The sequence below is a fragment of the Vombatus ursinus genome, unplaced genomic scaffold, assembly GCF_900497805.2.
Source record: "Vombatus ursinus unplaced genomic scaffold, bare-nosed wombat genome assembly UNPS02014874.1, whole genome shotgun sequence".
NCBI classification, from domain to species: Eukaryota; Metazoa; Chordata; class Mammalia; order Diprotodontia; family Vombatidae; genus Vombatus; species Vombatus ursinus.
Window position 1 is genome coordinate 378,066 of NW_020954652.1, and position 20,520 is coordinate 398,585.

General features: G+C 45.9%; 1 protein-coding gene across 5 annotated transcripts in view; it reads right to left on the minus strand.

The window, feature by feature from the left end:
- Positions 1 to 6,641: 6,641 nt before the first annotated feature.
- The window catches only part of SOCS2 (suppressor of cytokine signaling 2), a 33,553-nt gene continuing 19,674 nt past the window's right edge, over positions 6,642 to 20,520 (minus strand). The window contains exons 1-4 of one of the 5 annotated variants that reach the window (XM_027842501.1): positions 13,106 to 13,464; positions 11,321 to 11,451; positions 10,499 to 10,879; positions 6,642 to 8,251 (exon numbers count right to left, since the gene is read on the minus strand). In XM_027842501.1, coding sequence (XP_027698302.1) covers positions 7,794 to 8,251; positions 10,499 to 10,637 — 597 coding nt within the window. In that variant the 5' untranslated portion in view covers positions 10,638 to 10,879; positions 11,321 to 11,451; positions 13,106 to 13,464 and the 3' untranslated portion in view covers positions 6,642 to 7,793. Of the gene's footprint in view, positions 8,252 to 10,498; positions 10,880 to 11,320; positions 11,452 to 11,698; positions 12,213 to 12,379; positions 12,403 to 13,105; positions 13,465 to 20,520 lie in introns of those variants that run through there. The other 4 variants (XM_027842504.1, XM_027842503.1, XM_027842506.1 and 1 more) reach the window with 4 other exon arrangements.

The following is a 20,520-nucleotide window of genomic DNA, read 5'->3' on the forward strand; positions in this document are numbered from 1 at the left end:
TTCTCAAAACACCCTTCAATCTAAGTATTGTTCTCTCCAACTTACAGATGAAGAAACTAAGCCTCAGAAAGATTTAATGACTTACCCATATGGTGATAGTTAGTCAGAAACTGGATTTGAACCCTACTCTCTCCAGACTCTAGGTAATAGTGGCTAACACTCCGACAGAACTTTAAGCTTTGTGAAATATTTTAAATAATATTTTATTTTTCCCAATTGCTTGGAAAGACAATTTTTAACATTTGTTCTTTAAAATGTTTGTGTTCTAAATTTACAAAATATTTTAAAATTTTAATAAAATAGTACATTTTAAAATAAATAAAATTTTTAAAAATATTATGTCATTTTGTCCTCACAACCACACTAGGCGGTAGATGCCATTATTGCTTGCATTTTACAGTTGAAGAAACTGAGGCTGAAATAGATTAAGTGGCTTAGCCAGAGTCACACAGCCTCAGTATCTTCAGCAGTAAAACAAGGGAGATGTGACTCAGTGGCCGGACTTCCATTCTAGCCTTATATTTATGACCCTATGATACTCTGGTGACATTTACTGCCTTTTGCAGCTAAATCTAAATGAGAAAATACCTCCTCCCCATCTAGCAGAGACGTGCAACTCTCCCCCAACAGAAAATGACCCAGAAGGCTCCATTGCAGCTAGAAAAAAAATTAAACAGTCCTTGCCTCAAAAGAGCTTCCATTCTAACGAAAGAGATGACACAAATATAAATTAGTACATACGAAGAGAAACAAGCAGACAATGCTAGACTCCTTCTCACCTATATGTTACTTCATCATCGTCCAGGACATACAAGGTCACATTGAACAAACAGACTGCAGTATTTTCCCCCAAAGTAATAAAGTAATATAACTTTCTTTTAAAGCAGGGGTTCTTTTTTTTTTTGCTTTTGCTTTTTTTAGTGAGGCAATCGGGGTGAAGTGATTTGCCTAGGGTCACACAGTAAAGCAAGATTTCTTTATTTAAATGGATGTCTAAGACCATGGATACATCTCAGGGAATCCGTGATTTGAACAGGAAAAAAATTTGCATCTTCATTTTCACTAACTTTTGGTTTCTTACATGTTTTATTTTATGCTTTTATAACATTATTTTGAAAAATGGTTCATAATATAAATAAATAGAAGATTCTTGCTTAGAGTACTTTCTCATTCTACTACGACTAGGGGTTACTGGCATTGACTCTTTTCTTAGTTAGGGTGACCCCCTAGGCTGAGCATCCTTCTAACCCCACTCAAATAATGATGGAGAATGTTCCTCACATGCTCACAGCCTTGTCTCTACGGGACCACCTTGACTGGTCCCCAGTTCATTCCCACAAGGCACTATGGGACATTATGCAAATTTAGTATGCTCAAGAGAAACAAAGTATCTCCCCCACCTCACATTATTACGGGTCACACCAAAAAACAAATATAAAAATACAAACGCTGCATTTGACATTAGTTTGCAGGCTTCAAAGCCTGGAGAGAGTGAGTCTTAAGGTGTTCTAAATCACCCAATTACTTACTCAAAGAAAAATGTAATTAGCCCTGCTCTCTGCTGGAATACAGTCCTGACAGCTAGGCTGCATCAGAGGCTCCAAAATGACAACTCTGTGATTCAGGGAGGAGAAAACATAAACAGAAGGAAACTGTGACATTAGCAACCTTGAACTGGTGAGGAAGAACGGGAGGAGCCAAAGAGGATGGGTGTCACTGTCTGTCTCCTCTTTACATCTGGCAGAGTCCAGAATGAGACCACAAGGCCGCTCAGGATGGGTCTGAGAGCTTGGGAGAACAAATTTGGACAGATTAAGGTCTCGGATGAGTCATAAGCAAAGCCAGCCCGAGATAATGGAATCTGGCCAAAGATTCTGCTGGAAGGGAGAATCCAAAATCATCTCATGCATTCCCCCTCCCCCTAAAGCCCTGATTTCTTAATTGATAGTTAAAATGATTGCCTACTATATTTAAATAGCTGTCACCTATAAGTGATAGAAAAGGTAGACACAGGTAGTGTCAAATTTTTCTTGATTTTTCTTTTAAAGAGGGAAAGGATAAGGATTTTATAAATTTATTTTATTAAATTTGTTGTATGGTCATTTTCAGTCATGTCCGACTTTGTGACCCCATTTGGGGTTTTCTCGGCAAAACTACTGGAATCCTTCTCCAGCTCACTTTACAGCTGAGGAAACTGAGGCAAATAGGGTTAAGTGCCTCGCCCAGAGTCATACAGATAGTTAAGTGTCTGAGGCCACATTTTAACCTACTTCTTCCTTAGTCCAGCCCCGGCACTTTATCCACCAGCTGCCCCATTTTGTTAAATAAATACAATCAAATTCAAAAAAGCAAACATTAAGTGCCTACAGCGTACAAGAAAAAATACTGAGGACATGGGTTCAAATCCTGACTTGCCACTTACTATGTATATGGCCTTTTTACCCCTCTGTGCCTCAGTTTATTTATCTGTAAAATAAGAGTCAGATTCCATGTCCTCTGAGGTCTTTTTCCAGTTCTGAATCTATAAGCCCACTATGTTCCAGGTACTGTACCAAAATGAGTCTCCGTGTCCTCCAGAGGGATCCGAATCCTTGTTCTAGCTCTGCGATTAGCTAGCTATGTGACTTTGGGCATTTGGGCTCTCGGGGTAGAGCTGATTCCTTTCTCCAGACCTCAGTTCCCTCATCTGCTAGATGGGAAGTTGGACCAAATGATCCCTAGGAACCCTTCCTTGGACCCTAACATTCTGCGAGGGGAAAAGCGGACGGAGCAGAAAGCAGGTCAGTTCTGTAATCAAATGAGAGGTCAGAGATTAAGGAGAGTTTTGCCTCGATCCAGGCTTCGTCTGGCTCCTATCCCAAGGGCCATTAAGGTTTGTTAAAGGATGTCTGCAAGGTCACTGCTCCCTGATCTGAGTGTGCCAGATCTGGACCAGCCATCTAGGAGGAAAAGTTCTTCTTGGCAGGACATTCCATCCCTAGGATTATTTTTATGATGCCTTCTATCTCTGCATGATTTTTGTTATCAGGCACAATTTTCTAATACTTTTAAAGACTCCAAACCAAATGTACTCTCTAGCCAATGTCATTTTATTTTAGCCCGGATCTTCCATGTACCACCTGCATGGACTTGGGCACGCCACCTGTAAAACGGGGAGATTAGACGACATAGCCTCGAAGGTCCTTTCCAACTCGTGACCTAGGATCCCATGATTCTCTCAGCCTCAGTTTCCTTATTTATCAAACAAGGGGGATTGGACTAGATGGTTTCTGAAAGCCCACAATCCTATGATTTTCAGCCTCAGTTTCCTCATTTTTAAAACAAGAGGGTTGATGCCTCCGAGGTCTCTTTGAGCTCTAGATATAGTACCCTATGACCCCAAGACCGAGTCAACAACATGCCCGGCAAGAAATGTTGTCATTAATGGAACTTGTTTATTGACATTTTAAAGTGTTCCAAAATTCCTACATCACCAAAACAAACGAAACAAAAACAAAACAGGATCCAGGCTTTGTTTTTAACCTTGTTTTAAAACTAGACCAGAGATTAGCGTTAGCAAGAACCTGAATATCTGTGACCTTGGTTAGCAGAAACGCAAGCCAGGTATGTTTCAGTTTTAATGGAAATCTGGGTTCCCTATTGTATACTACTCAATAAATACCATGGGAAAGACATAGCTACATTGCAGACTAGATGTTTAGAGAGCTAGGCTCTGCCACTAGTTAACTGCATGACCCTAGAAAAATAATGTTCACTTCTCTGGCCTAAGTTTCATCTGTCAAATGAGGTTACTGGTCTATGCTATTGCTGAGGTCCTACATAATTGGACATTGTATGAGCCTCAAGGAAAAAATATTAGATATTCTCTCTTGCTCTGCCATAAACTTACTCTACGAACTCAGACGTACTCCTTACCCCTTCTTGGCCTCCATCTGTCATACGAGGGGCATCAATGCTTTGGGTCTCTGACATCAACCAAGGTAGCATTAGTAACTTCAGCTCCAATAGGTAATGGGGGCAGCTGGATGGCGCCATCATGGATAGAGTGCTGGGCCTGGTCTCAGGAAGACTCATCTTCATGAGTTCAAATGTGGTTTCAGACGCTTACTAACTGTGTGATCCTGGGCAAGTCACTTAACTCTGTTTACCTCAGTTTCCTCATCTGTAAAATGAGCTGGAGAAGGAAATGGCAAACCACTCCAATATCTTTGCCAAGAAAACTCCAAACGAGGTCAGGAAGACTCATCTTCCTGAGTTCAAATCTGGTTTCAGACACTTAACTAGCTATGTGACCCTGGGCAAATTACTTCACCCTGTTTGCCTTAGTTTCCTCATCGGTCATACGAGTTGGAGAAGCAAATGGCAAACCACTCCAGTATCTTTGCCAAGAAAACTCCAAAAGGGGTTAGGAAAAATCAGGCATGACTGAAAATGACTGAACCAAAAAAAAAAAAGGTTTTGACCCCAAATCAACAGAACACAAGAAGAGGAATTAACAACAAATCAGTTAGTTAATTGTGCTACCCTGGACAAGTGGCTTCAGCAAAATGGCTTTTATAGCTTGCTCTAACCTGTTCAACTAGACCCATTTAAAAATCCCTGGCAGCTCATTCTGGAGAGGACCTTTCCAGGAACCCAAGGGCTAGGACATGACCGGACTGCCTCTTAGATCTCAAATCCAAAAGGCTTCTCCCCAGTCAGGGGAGGGGAGCTTGAAATAAGAGAGTACCCATTTTCCAAACACGTGGTAGAGATAGGGTATTACAAACCCTACCCTACCCCCCACCCCACTCCTCTCCGATGTGGTCATCAGTCACTTGTCAGCAGGACACAAAACTCTGTTCATCCTTCCTTTGGATGCTTCTGCCCAGCAACCATGAAAGGCTGTATTGGGAGCTGCGAGTGGCATGGCAGGCCTGGTCTCCTGTCACCCACATACCCTCCAACCTGGAGACCCTCAAAAGAATAGGTGCTAACAAGAGGGAAAGAGCTACAAAAAGAATCAGAGAACATAAAATAAAACAAAAGAAAAACTAAGTGGCACAAAATTTGGGAAATTCTCACCCGGTTACCCTTATAAACATCCCATGTCAGACAATTCAAGGGTCCAAGGGTGGAAATATAATAAACTAAACATGAGTCCCACATTCTTCAAATCTCTCCACAGAAGGAAAGAGGGTTAGTTTAGAATACAAAGGACCTAGGTTCAAATCCTGACTCCAATACTTACTACCCATGTGGCCTGTCATCTCACCTATACAGGTGAAGCCTTAGCTTCTTCATCAGTAAAATGAGCTAGACTAGATGGTCTCTTCCAGCTCTAAATCTATGATCCTAGGACCTGGGTTCAAATCAAAAAGCACTGCATTTGGAGTCAGAAGGCCTGGGTTTGAATCCTGGCCCAATTTGCTATTTATTACCCATGTGACCCTGGGTAAGTTAAATAATTTTTCTAAGTTTCAGTTCATATGTAAAATGGCTTTTAAGCAAGATGGCTTTTAAGGTCCCTTCCAACTCTGAATCTATGATTCTTCACATATTCCCAAGATAACATCAAATTGACGGTCCCATTCTAACTTATTAGACCACAACTTAAACTCCATATAAATCCTTAAGAGTAAGGATTCTTTGTTGAAGAATGCCATCTGCACACACAGAGATGGATTTTCCCACTAACCCCACAGCCCTTTATAAAGAAACATTTCTCACAGGAGCCAAGGAGGATTACAAAGGGAAGGTATCATTCAACCCATTTCAAAATTGGAAATACTAAGGAAAATGACAGGAGATGTCCCTCCCAAAAGAATGTAATCTCATTGAGTGTAGAGGGCATTTTGTTTATCTTTTCATTCCCTGACCCTAGCACCGGCACATAGTATGAACCTAATAAATGGTTGGTGATTGACTGATAAGCCAACCCTTAGCACCCTAGTGCCTAACAGCTGAGCTTTCTAGGGTAGGTACATCATGATTCACCTACCATACAAAGTAGTAAATTAGGAAAAGGAAAAGGGGGAATTGTTAAGCACCTCAGATAAAAAGGAGTCTTGGGGTACACAATAGTCAAGGTAAGACCATTTAAAGAAAATGAGTAACAACTTTTGATTTTTATTTTGCTACCAGAACACATTTCTATTAAATTATTCTGTTAAATTTCTATTTTATTATTATTTTCATAAATATTTTATTATTATTTTATCACCCTATCTATGGTGCTTAAAAAAAAAAGCACAAGCCACTTCTCTCGGTCACAGCTAACAACCACAGACTACTAGACTTAGATGAGTCCTGCCTCGGACACTTACAAGCTACGTAACCCTCAGACTTGCAAAGTCTGTCTCCTTATCTGGAAAATGGGCATAACAATACCAACTATCTCATACGACAGTTGCGAGGCTCAAATGAGAAAACGAGGTAAAACAATTTGTAAACCTTAAAGTCCTTTATAAACATAAGCTACTATTATTATTATTTTTGAAAAGCCCTATCCACCTGGAGCTTTCCAGAAAGCCCGAGTCCCTTTTCTCTCTTACTTCTCAATGTCTGTTTTGAAGTGTGACCAGGACGGAGATTGGTACAGCCAGACTTTATTTGTGCGACGTTCTCTACAATCTCTACAACTCAAAAGGAAGGAGGGCAGCTTGTAAAAGGCGTTTGTTTTATTTAGTACATTCTAATCAAAGTTGGATACTTAGTAACAGCCGTGGATAAACACTTTGGGAAAAATAAAACAGGCCCGTTTTCCCCTGCATCTGGAAGAAAATGAAGTCCAAAGTACTCGACAGGGGAGAAGGCAGACAACTGCCGATTCTGTGTGGCCAGACAATTCAAGGACGACCCGCACATTGATTTTTAGAGCCATTTCCAAAAAAGTGAAAATGGCCACAGGTCAGGACTTTGGCTACCTCAGCAAGGACAAAACATTGTTTTCATCACCATGGTCTCAGTTGCACCTGTGGAGCGTGACATTCTTGTATTTAGCCTTTTTTTTTTTTTTAACAAAAACAAAACAAGGAAAATCAAGGTCCGTTTGCACCAGTTTGAAATGTTTCTGAAGTAAGGCTCCTTTTTTTTTTTTTTTTTTTTTTTTTTTAAATAAAGGGCTACAGTACTCTCCTACTCACACGAGATCGTCGGCCGTTTGGAGTCAGAAGACAAATACAAGATTTCACGGTCACTGTTGGATTTGGTGAATGGTATAAAACAAAAGATAAATACTGACAAGCATGTTCTGTTTAACAAGAACAACAAAAACTCTAAACAAGTACACCAGAATGTAAAATAAAGACATTCTAAGACACCACCAGGCAAATAAGTTGTGAGCAGCCCCATCTCGGCTTCTCCCTTTCCAGTTCTTTTGGCGCCAGCTCTGAGCTTTAACATCAGCTGAACACCTGGCAGCATGTACCCTTGACACCCCGACAGCTAAGAACTCACACACAAAAATGACCTATTAAAAAAAAAAAAAAAGAGGTTTCCCTGACCCTCAGGTTGGCAAATGTACCACCAAACACTGAATCATAAAAAAGGGAGAGAGAAAGACTCCTCTTGGTGTCGGGGTAAAGTCACTCAGATGAGAAAAGTGATGGAGATTTTAATATAGTTGACTTGTTCCCCCCCCCCCCCAGCCTTCCTTGGACAGTTAAATTAGTTTGACTACAGTTGTTCTTATGAGGAAATCCCATTTCTGAGTTGGACACGTGGCTAGCCAGGGCTATGCCGATTTGGCTCTCTTGACATAGCTGCATTCAGAGAGATTCTACATGAGGCGTGTTTAGAAAAAAGAGAGAAATTTATACCTGGTACTGATAGTCTTTCAAGTAATCTTTTAGTCTTGTTGGTAAAGGCAATTCCCAGATCTTAGTTGTACATTTGTTTATACAGAGTCTGCAGAGATGCTGGAGGGTTGGAGTGGACGTATAGAGGGGTTTTGTCAAATAGAGATGCACGGTTCCATTCCGAGGGGTTTCGGCACCCGTCCTCTTGTCCTTGCAAGTTCGCACGTAGTATTCAATTAGATGGACCACGCTGTCAAATTGTTTCAGCCTGGATTTGACGCAGATGATGGAGTCCAATCTAAATTTCCCATCCTGGTATTCTATCCGAAGATTGGTTGGTCCTGCTGAGGTTTTGACAGATATAGTAAGCAAGTAGTCCGAGTGAGAACTGTCTCTGATCAGGAAGGTTCCTTCTGGGGCGTCTTTTAATTTCTCTTTGGCTTCATTAACAGTCATGCTTCCCCAGTACCATCCTGAGGTTGATGTTTAAGAAGAAAAAAAGGAGAAGAAAGGTGAGGGGACTATTCTAACCAGTTATCACGGGAGAGAAATTGCTGCTAGGAAAACTCCTCCTCACTTCTACAGAAAGTTTGCAAGGGGAGAATGTGTTTCCTGCAGAGGCTGCCAGAACTTCAGCTTGGGAAAACTTTAAGGAAGTTTGGAATCTATTTGATTTTCAGGGATGCCGAATGGAGACTTTCTATCTCTAAATAAAAGCCTTCCTCTTAATGGACTTTTTCAAAGTTAAAAACTTAAAAAAAAAAAAACTTTTCAATGCTGAAGTTACTTTTCTTGCTGAAGACCTCCAACAGCCCCCAGTGCTTTTCCTACTCATTTCTGTGAAGTTACTAAGCTCAAAATTCAGTGACACATAGGCACAGAAAGTCCATTTTCCAACACTGGTAATTCTGCTGAAGACCCCCTGCCCTATCCTATCATCAAAGAACCATTTCACATTACCTCTGCTTTCATCTCTGGGGAGAATTCTAAGTTGTTCTATTTTTCTCCCCGAGAAGGATGTTTTAGTTATTCCTGTCTTTATTCAAGGAGGGCTAAAGCTCATTTCTTTAAGCATATCTCCCCCCCCCCCAAAAAAATCTATATATAATATACATTGCATATTATTATATATTATCATATGGTCTATATATCATGTACACATATGTATATTATACATATTAGAGAAAAAGAGAGCATAGAAAACCATTTTTCATTATTGCTTCAATTACGGCCACTTTTTTCTTTTTTTAAATCCCTTATCACTCCGTAAGAAAAAGCCCAGCGTGCAGCCTCCGAGAAAGCTCAGTACTTGCTCAGAACATTTTTACTCCTTTGGACTTTGCTTGGCTTCACCTCTTGTAAAACCCGACAGTAAACCAGGGCGGTCTCCTCTTTTTATCCGCCTGCACCCAGTTCTGCTGCTATAGCAGACGTAAACCAGAGTGCCTCTATGGTTTAGGAAGTTTGGCCTCTGTCTCTGTTCCCCTCCTGGCAGGCCCTTCTTCCCCTGCTGGAGGCTGAAAACCCTGCATGATTTGCAATGGAGAGGCTGCAGCAGCAGCTGGTTCTGCTGCAGGATCACCTACCTCTCTCCCTCCCTCCCGGGTGCTGCAAAAGTCTCCCAAGACCTTGGAAAGACACCACGGTCAGGCTCCCCACCCCCATGGTCAAACTAAATACCTGGGCTCAGCCAGGGGCAGAAAGAGAAGGCTCAGGCTGCAGGATATGTTGCAAAATAGTAATAATAACAACAACATATGTAGGTATAGATATTTTTGCTTTCTCTTTCAGATGCCAAGGGGGGATGATGAGCAGCACTTTAGGAAGGGGGTAAGGGGGCAGCAGTGAGAGGCACTAGCTTTTCCTGCTCTCCCCACCCTTATAATTCCATCCTAATCCACCAGCGCCCGACTGCAGACTGCCCCACTTCTGCCCGGACCATCGGGCTGGCCACAGCTCCAGCCCAGGAATTCGGCAGCAGCCTGGAAGCTGGAGCTCCAGGGAGCACCAGCACCTCCCAGTCATCTCCCAGGCTAGGCACCCGCCAAAGGGGCGGACGGCCACGGAGAGAGAGAAGCTAGGCAGACGACTCCTTCCTGCCCAGTTTCAGATTTATTTCTGTCCCCTCCCGGACACAAGATTCCTGGGGGAATGAGGCTATTCTAGGTCAAAGGGATGGCACGAGGCTGCTCTGTTCCTAAGCAATTCCCTCACACCCCTGAGTTCTTCCCCAGGACCTAATCTTTCTCTAACTGCCCCCTTTCTAGATCCCCAAGGATAATGCATGTAGACCTGCCCATCATTTTGCAGAAACTAAAGGCCGGGCAGTTTAGATGACTTATCAGAGTTGAGATTTGAACCCAAGTCTTTGGACTTCAAATGCTTTTTGGCATGTACCTTGGATCAAGCTGAGGAGAGGAGCACTTTCTCTTCCAGTTGCTAGAAGCTCTGAAAGTGGGCCGTCTCCCCCCCTCCCCCACCTTCTCCAGTCTCCCTTGATGTGGAGGGTGGGGCTGAGTGGGAGGGGGGTGGCGCTGCAAGGTGAAGCTGTGACTCTATCTCTGCCCTCTTACTCCCTTCACACCTTGATCCCGTTTCTCTGGCTAGCCCCCCTCAGTTTCCTGAGATGTCCATGTCTTTGCCCTAAGATTATCTGACCTGGAGTTCAGCAGACTGGAACCCTGACCCTCGCTCTTTCTTTGTCCCATCCCCTCACCTACCTGCCTGGCTCAATTCCCGCATGGCTGTAGCCAAACGCACCACCTCCGAGGGTTGCTCCTCTGCTGCACCTGCCGCCCCCCACTGGCTTCGAGTCCCTTCCGCACCATCCACCGTGGACTCGTGGGACCTTAGGGTCATGGGGAAAGGGTCACCACGACGGAGAAGCTGCCACCGAAACCGGGGCTCGGAGGAAGACGATGTGGGGTCTGGGTGGGCCGTCCGTCCTTCCTTGAAGTCAAGGGGATCCTCAAAACACCTCCCGAGGAGAAAACCAAGCTGGTGGGGAAGGGAAAGGGGAAGGGGATCCTGGCTGCTTTTCCTCCCCAGTGCGGGGTAGGAGGATGGCAAAGCCCCCCAGCGCACCGTCACCCTCTATTCGCCTGCAATGAGAAAAGAGGAGAGGGGACAAAGGGAGAGAGAATCAGAGTGAGACCTCCTCGTTGGGAGGTCGAGCAGAGACTCATTCAGGCTCGACCCTCACCACCCCGCCCTGCAGCAGCGGCGGCACTTCTAACCCCAGGAGCATCCAGGTTCCACCTTGGCCAAGGCGGCTGGGGGTGGGGAGCCAGATCGAGGGGTGAGGGATGAGGCACAGAGGTGGGGGGGGCGCCAGCCCGCCGCTGTCAGGCTTTCTCTGGAGGGAGGCGAGTCACCTGCAACCTCGGTGGGATTTCAAGGGCAAGTGAGGAAGGGCGGCCGATGGAAAAAAGGGAGCAAGGTTACCAAGGGCGCCAGCCCCCCACCCCAAAAGCAGCACTACACATGTCGAAGTACCCTGGGGACGTGGGGATGAGGGGTGGGGAAGGAAGCCCACTACAAACCTGGTCCCCAGCCCGAGAGCCGTCTGCGGTCTGCTGGACAGCGAGTCTCCTTTCTCACACTAAGGCGCCGATTTTCCCCAGGGAGGGGGGATCGAAGCCCATGACATTGAAAGGAACGAATGGTCACATCCCTGCCCAAGAGATTTCTCTGGTTTTCTCCCTCCTCCTCTCCTTCCTTCCTTTCCTCCCTCCTCCTCCCTCTGTCGGGCTCCCGCGGAGGCAGCTGTGGGAGCTCCAGCTCAGGCAGCCCGTGCTGGTGCAGCCGCCGGCGCTGTCGAGGAATCGACCCTCCCTAACCACATGGGGCTGGGGGACCAGGAGGCGCTACGGCCACGCGAGCGTGCGCCCTAGAAACTGAAATGTACGCTGTGCCCTTACCTCGGCCGCCGCCTTCCTCCTCCTCCTCCTCCTCCCTCTCCTTCTCTAACCCAGGCTGTCTCCCCAGTGGACATGGGGCGGAGGGAGAGGAGGGGTGTCTGCCCAAGCCCCCCCCCGATGTTTAATAGGGCACTGAGATGCCCTGGGAGGTGGCAGACCCGGAGCGTGGCAGTGGTGCTGACAGTGGCTGGAACTCCCTCAGCAGGCGACGGCCAAAAGCCCAAGGGACCGTGTCCTTCTTCTCCGCCACCCCCACACCCCCCACACTTTTTTTTTCTTCCCTCCCGTCTCCCTCCAGCAGCTTCCCGGGTTTCCCTCTGGCTGGTGGGAGGGGGGAAGGGAAAGGGGGTGGGAGTGAGGCTGGAAGAGAGGGAGGGGCAGGAGGTCAGATTATTAGAAGGATTATTAATTTGAATGGGAATTCGGAGTCAGGGGTGGAGAGGAGGAACATTCCCGGGAGACGTCGGGGACGCCAGGAAGGAATTGTAAAGAGGGTGGAAGTCCCGGGGGTGCGGGGGGGGGGGGGGGGGCAGAGCTTGCAGGTCGACCCCGTTGCAGGGGAGGCGGTAAAAACCGGGGAGCAGAGCGCTTCCGTCCCCCCTCCCCTGCAGGCGACTTAGCCTCCCCAGCCCCAGGCTGCCCTCCCGGGGCGGAGCCCTCCGGGAGTGCCCCCGTTGGTACCTGCCAGCAGCCCCCTCCAGGGCTCCCTCCTCCCGCTGCGGCCGCCGCCGCCGCTCGGGCCCCCCGGGAGGGGGTGGGAGTGCCGAGCGCAGGGGGGCCGGGCGCGCACCATCCGCGGCAGCGGCTGCTAGCGCGCGGGGGCGCATGCTTCGGGGGCTGCCCAGCGCAGCCGGCCGAGAAGCGGGGCTCGAAGGAGAAGGCGGTCGGGGCCTCGCGCGCGCGCGCGCCTCACTCCGCTCCGCTCCGGCCGCGGCCGAGCCCCCCGCCCCGCGCCCTGGCCCCACCCCCTTCCCTCCCGGGCTCGGCGTTCTCCCCACCGAGGCGGAGGAAGGGGCCGCTTTCCAGGAACTTTCCAGGAATCCGCGTCACGTGGCCGCAGCCGGTCTGCAGCTTTAAAGAGGCTCCCGAGAAGCCGCAGCAGCCGCCGCCCCAGCTCGGGCAACGCGGAGCTGTCCCGCCCGCCGACCCGACGTGGCGGGGGGCAGCCCTGCTCCTCCACCCGCAGCCATTGCATTATCCCCCCACCCCAGCCCGTGAGCCCACAAACGTTTATTAAACGCCCGCTATCAACTCAAGCGTCCGGCAAAGAAAGGCAAAGGAAGTCTCCCCCCTCGAGGAGCTTATGATCCAAAGTGCCCCCGAAGGGAGGGCACGGGACACCGGTCCGCTCCCTGCCCCCAGAACTTCCGAAGGGTGATGACCAACGCCCCCAGCCCCGGGGTTCACCGTAGCGGGTGGGCCCTGTCCAAGGCTGGAAGGATGCCCGCCAAGGCGACTTCCTCCTCCCTCCGACGGCACCTGCATCCTCGCCATCTCCTGGCTTATTTCACACACGCACTCCCCCAGTGTGATCCCCTGTGCCTCCTCCAAGACCGCTCCCATCCAGACTAGCAGGAGGCAGAAGATTCTCGGAAACACGGCCCCCTAGCCGGGGTGCTGGGGGGTGCGAGAAGTGCCACTCCTACATCCCGACTGAGTGGCTTCCCCCTCTACCCCTTCGGACGAGAAGGAGCAGGGAGAAACCGGGGCCGCCGCTTGGGCAGCAGGGAGGGTGGGGGGCCACTTTGACGCGGGTCCCTGGAACGCACCGCCGCCGGCCAAGCCCGAGAGCCGAGGAGACGCGCGCCTCCTTAACCAGCCCCAGCGGCTCCGACAGTCCCCTCCCTCCCTCCCAAACGCCCCCAGCTCCACCCTGCTCGCCCCGCCCCGTCCAGCTGCGCTGCTGCTCACCTGCGCCAGCGGAGCAGGGCTACGCCCATCCCTACCTAGGCTTCCTGGGAGGCCCGGGACGGGACCAGCCTGGCGCTCCCTGGAGTGTCCGTGTCACCCCTCTTCGCCTGCAGATAGCTGGGTGACCCAGAGGACGGGAGGATCCGAGAAAGCCAGAGCTTCCCGTCCCCCCCCCCCCTCCACCCCGCTATAGGAGGCTCAGGGCTTCAACTCATCACCTCTCCCCCGCACCCCCGCCCCCGAAGAGTGACCTACTTTAAAAGTGACCTACTTTTTTAAAATCCTAATACTCTCACGGGAAAACTGGATCCAGAATTTAGATAAGCATTTTTTTTCTTTGAAATATCATCCTGTTGCATCACTTTACTAAAGCCTGAAAGGTCAACAGCCACTTTGGGGGATGCTATGGTGCAGGAGAAAGCTGGGGCGGGAGGAAGACAGGCACAGCGGGTGGGGAGGGAGTAGGAATCCGATGAAAGCCTGTGCTTGGCGCCCCCTCTGCTGGCGGTTCGAAGGTTTGCAGCTGAGGGATTGGCTCTTGGCTGGGAAATGCGCAATTGAGTAAGAGACCCAAGATGTCAGAAGTGTCTCACCCTACCGTTTTGGAGATGAAGAAAGTGAGGCAGACAGGTTAAGTGATCTCCCCAGAGTCACGCAGCAAGTAAGTAGCTGAGGCTGGATTTGAACTCAGGTCTTCCTGACTCCAGGCCCAGCAGCTCTATCTACTGCTACCCCCCTTGATCTCTCTGGGCCTCGGGTTTCTCATCTGTAAAATGGGAAGAGAGCATTAGACCAAATGATCACAGGATCATAGATTTCAAGCTGGAACAGGCCTCAGAAGCCACTCGGTCTAACTGCCTCATTTTGCACATGAGGACTGACGCCCAGAGATGTTAAGTGACTTGCCAAAAGTCACAGGCTGGAGGAGGACTTGAAGCCAGATTTTCTTGCTCTAAGTCCCTTCCCTGGGACCTCATGCTTCTAAGACTGTGCAGGTTACCATCAAATGATGGCAATATATCCTCCAGCTGACCACTACCAGCTGTCCCAAGAATAGACATGTTCTGTCTTGCCATATAACCTTGTATATGCACCTCTTAAATCCGGGAGACACTATCTAGGATTAATTACATCATTACACCCCAAGCCCAAGAAGAGAACACAGAAAATAATCTTAGGAGAGGCAAAGTATGATAGCAGAGAGAAAGCTGGCCTCAAAGCCAAGAAGTCATGGTTTCAGGTTTTGCCTTTGACACAGGCTGGCTATGTAATCTTGAGCAAGTCACAACTCCTCAGTTTCCTTATCTTTAAACTGGGAATCAGAACTCTTGCATTAACTATCCACAATGGAAAAATAAAGTGGATGAAAAATACATATTACTCAAATTGTGACATTTAGGTGGACAGGCAACCCACCAATATATCAGACAATAGTTGGAATTCAAACATTTTCCTAGACAACTATTGCCAATGTAATATGCCAGGCCCAGAGTAAGAGGAGATCAAGCTGGTGGCTATCCCATGACACAAAAGTATCTTTTAAATGTTAATCTTTTTTCCATAATGCCATGGGTCACAGAACACCAGGATCAAATATAAAATCCTGTTTGGCTGTGAAGCCCTTCAATAAGCACCTTCCCCACCACACACACCTTTCCAGTCTTCTTACATATTGTTACCACCACCACCATCTACTCTCCAAAAGAGTGACACTGACCTCTTTGCTGTTCCTGAAACAAAACACTCCATCTCTCAGTTCTGGGCATTTCTCACTGGCTATCTCCCATGCTTGGAAAGTTCTCTCTCTTCATTTCCTCTCTCTGGTTACCTTCAAATCCCAGTTAAAAGCCCACCATCTACAAGAAACCTTTCCAAATCCTTCTTAACTCTAGGGCCTTTCTGCTATTGATTGCTTCCTATTTATCCTGAATATAGCTTGTTTGTACATTTTGTTGTTTTTCGGTTGTGTCTGACTCTTCATGACCCCATTTGGGGTTTTCTTGGTAAAGATACTAGAGTAGTTTGCCATTTCCTTTCATTGTACATAGGTGTTTATATGTTATCTCCCCCCCCCCCCCATATCATAAGCTTCTCAAAGGCAGGGAAAGTCTTTTGACTTTCTTTGTACCCCGAGCACTTGGCATAGTGCCAGGAGCATTTTAGGCACATAGTAAACACTTATTGACTGACCAACAATGAATGAATGATGATCTCTGACCAATTAATTATTGCAGTATCATGGATATCCATAGATTTTAGCCTATTCCCAATGACTCGCACTGAGGAGTGGTGTAAGACATTATCAATGACAGGTGTGACCAACTGAAAAAGGACATGACCAGTCATGTAGCAAGAGCCAGGGATGGCCAGCCCAAGTGTTGGACTGGTGTCCTCAGAATGTTAACAGATTGAGAGTAAGAGCTACCGCATCAGGTAGATAAAACTAAAGTCTTGTTTTCATCCTGGGATTTCAGCACGTAGAGATGGAGACTGGGAAGTAACCTATTCACTACATTTCTCGGGTCTCACTGAAATGCAGCTTTTTGTAATTCAGGTGCCTCTAAGGCTTTCCCCACCTCTGATGAAGATGGAACAATCTTAATCCTTCCTCCAGGCTTTTAATAAGCCCTAATAATTCTTTTATCTAAAGTACTTTTAAGTTTTTCAAAGAGCTTCCCTCATAATAATCATGAGAATGCAAAATTCTTCCACAGATTAAATGTCTAGCATAGTCTTGCACACAGCAGGCACTAGATAAATGTGTGCTGAATTGGTTGAATCTCACTGGTGCGGCTACTGCCTGATTCAATGCAGAGCTTAACTCCCCACATCTTTTTATCCTGTATGATTTTCTGTGTCTTCCCATATTTTCCACAAATGATCTATTAACCTGATTATATTGCAGGCTGGTGCAAAGTGAAGTAGGTAGGTTACAATGGTACACTGAAGAATTCAGAAAAGTTTTCTTTCCTGGGAAATTTTGCTCTAGCTCAACCTGCTGTTAACATGTTACTTGTTTCTCCCAAATGTCTTTCAACTCTGTATAATCCCTACTTGCCTTTTGTCTTCCCAATCCAGTCCAAAGGACTATAAAAATGTTGAGAATTTGTTTAGTTTTGGAGTGAGCTTGGCTCATTCAAATGTCTATAGTCTGGCTCTTCCCTTCTAGCTTAAGAAAGAAGGAAGTCCTTGACCAAACAAGAAAACACAGAGTACTGGATCAACTTTCCAATATTTCCCTATCCTTGACAACTCAGCTCAAATGTCACCTTCTCCATGAAGTCTTTCCTCAACTCACAATACTCCCAAATGTGGCCAGAACCAGATTAAAATGTAAGTGGGAAATATTTAACAAAATAAATAAAAATACAGTACAACACAGATAATGTTCATTTGTGGTTTTCTAAGTCAATATGATGCCAGGAGGGATCTGTTTTCATTTGAGTTTGACACCACTGTTGGGGAGAACTAAAGAACCAATGAAAAGGCAAAGGTGTAGTGGGTGGTAATTAACAAATGCTTCTTGATTGACTAATAAAGGTCACTGAGTCTGTGTCTAAGCAGATCTTCTTGTCCTTGCTTGAAAATAGTGCTTATGTCCCTTCATAATTGGATGAAAGTCAACAAACATTTATTAAAGAAGACTTGTATGCACAGTAAGATAAGTAGGAAGAACCAGAAGAAGAATTTATACAATGACAACAACATGCAAAAGCAAACAATTCAGAAAGACTTACAACTCTGATCAACCCAGTAATTAACCACGATTCAAAAGACTGATGATGATGATGATGAATGCTACCTCCCACCCACCTCCTCACAGAGAGGACATGGATTCAATATGCAGAAGATGAGACAATACATTTTTGCACACGGCCAATATAGGGATTTGTTTTGCATGACTCTTTATTTCTTACAAATATTTTCATTTTTTCTCTTTTTTTTTTCTCCTGGGAGTAGGGGAAGGAGGAAGGTAGGAAGAAGAAAAAATAAAGGCTTAATTAAATTAATCAATAGATAAATTAGCAGAATGGGTAGATATGAGTAGATATAAATGAGTGGATAGATACGGATGAAGGGATGGATAGATATAGATGAATGGATAGATTAAGATAGATGAATAGATATAGACTTAAAAATAAGCATTTATTAAATATTTACCATGTGCTAAATACTGAATATACAAAGCCAAAATAAAAGTCTCTGCCCTCAGGGAGATCACATTCTATATGGAGAGAGGTCACCTAGTCCAACTTCTACATTAACAAATGAGGAAACTGAGGTCCAGAGAAGCTAATGAGATTTTCCTAAGCAGCAGACACGGTATATGAAACTACATCACCTGTCTTCAAATCCATCCTTTTCATTATAGCCTTCCATATTCACACCTGCACTTGCTTTTCCTCCCCCCACTAATAACTGAAAAAATGCCACCATTTCTTTCCTGTGGCATTGTCCACAGACATTTATTACAGCAGCCACGGGTATGCCCTCACTTTCTAGCATAGATGAGTTCCTGAAATGTTGTGGGTAAGTGGACTCATTTTCCCATGGGTATGCTAGATTTTCAGGCCTGAGGGAGAGCTGTCAAGAGGGAGGAGGGATACTGCAAGAATATATCACCCAACTGTGTGAGTAGGAGGAAAAAATGACAAATGATCTTCAATGTAGGCAAAAGAAAATACATTTAGGGGGAACAAAGCTAGCACAAATGTGTTCTTATGATAACTAACATTTGGATTATGCTTTGAGGCTTGCAGAGTGCTTTACAATTCCCTCAAATGCATTGGATCTTCATTACAACCCTATGGGGCAGGTTCTACTGATGCTATTACCATTTTAACAGATGAGGAAACTGATGAGCAGCTAGGTGGCGCAATGGATAGAGCTCCAGTCCTGGAGTCAGGAGGACCTGAGTTCAAATATGGCTTCAGACACTTGAAACTTACTAGCTGTGTGACCCTGAGCAAGTCACTTCACCCCGATCGCCTCACACACACAAAAAAGGAAACTGAAGCGTTATGGGATGAAGTAACTCGAAAGGACACAATGTGAGGTGGAAAATGAGCTGAATTTGGAGTCAGACCACCTTGGTTCAAACCCTGGCTTTTGTGTCCTTGGACAAATCATTTTGGCTCTCCGAGCCTGTTTCCTCATCTGTAAAATGAGTGGGTAAGAAGAGATGATCTATAAAGCCCCTTCCATCCATAAGCCCAGAATCCACACTTTCTAAGATGTGTTTGAACCCAGGTCTTCCTGGATCTAAGTCCAAGGCCCTTTCCACTAGGCAACTAGGTGGCCAAGTGGATAAAGTATTGGACTTACAACTGGGAAGACCTGAGCTTGAATCCTGCCTCAGAAACTTATTAACCGTGTGACCCTGGGTAAGTCACTTACCCTCTGTTTACCTCAGTCTCCTCATCTGTAAAATGAGAGTAATAATGGCACCTACCTCCCAGGGTTATTATGAGGATCAAATGACATAATACTTGTAAAGCACTTTGTAAATCTTGAAGTGCTATATAAATGCTAGCTATTGTTATTATGCCAAAACTCTCTCCCCTGAGATGAAAAGGATTTAATAATTATTATAGACATGAACACATATATGCTTGTTGCATCTCTAACATTGTCTGGACCCACAGAGTTTGGGGAACTTGCTGGTATCAAGACCTAGTTTGAACTGGGTTCAGTCGTTGGGGAACCTGTCCCTCATGGCAAGAGTTAAGCTATCTATCTTCAAATTCAGCTCATTAATGCCTCCATTCCTGAGCCCCAATAACAGTTTCACTTATAGTCTTACACCTAGTACCTCCCCAGAATAGGGGGAATAAAAAAGAAATTCAGTGAATAATGTAAATCAGGTATGGGACAGCTAATTTATTCTTACACACAAAAGAAATGCTAAAAATAAAAGATGAGCATTCATTAACAAAACAAGATTCAGGAATGCAACTTATAAATACTGTTATAATCATCTGGAATACTACTTGAATTTCATTAGAACATAAAGCAATTTGCCAATGGGTGGACTAAACGACCTCTTCAGTCTCTCCCAGCTCTACATCAGTGCCCTTCTGATAATTAGAAGGTATCAGAAGAACCTAGATGTGGGTTAGAGAGAGGAAGGACTAGAGGCATTTAAGAATGTACATATAGGCTAGTTGACAGGTAATGACAGCCTGAACTTGGGTAGTAGAAGAGGGAGCTGAGATGGTGTAGAGATAGAATGGACAGAACTCAGCTATTGGTTGATTGTATTTTCCTGGGTGAATGGTGAGGAGGGGAGTAGGGAGGGCCAGAGGAGAGAGAAGTAAAAATCAAAGGTGATTGGGAGCATGAGAGCAGAAGTAATATAAATAGGGAAATTTGGGGAATGGGTTGATTAAAGTGGAGGGAGGGAAGATGATGAATTCCATTTTGTTCAGGTACCAGCAAGTAAAGGACATCCAGTTGGAGCTGTCCAGCAGACAGTTGGAGAGATGTAAGATTGGAGCTCTGGCGAGACACTGGCGATGGATACATAGAAAGTTGTCTATGTACAACAGACAACTATTAGTTCAACATAGGAAAGTGGAGAAAATCACTAAAGGAGAGAATGGAAAAAGAGTGAAGAGTCAATGGAGACTCCCACGCTTACAGAAAAGGAAAGGGATGATAAACCAGTCAGACAGGTAAGGGGAGATCCAGGAGAGAGTAGTATCATCCAGACCAAGAGAGGAGAGGATATCTGGACAGAAGGAATGGTCAACAAGGTTGAAAGCTTCTCAGTCATTAAGTGGGAAGAGGATTGATAGATCTCCAAGGGACAATGACCCATAACACCTACATTAGCTATCATTTTTCTCTCTCTTAGCCTCTCTATTAATTAGTTAATGATCCACAAAGCACTTCAGTACCCAAGGGAAGCT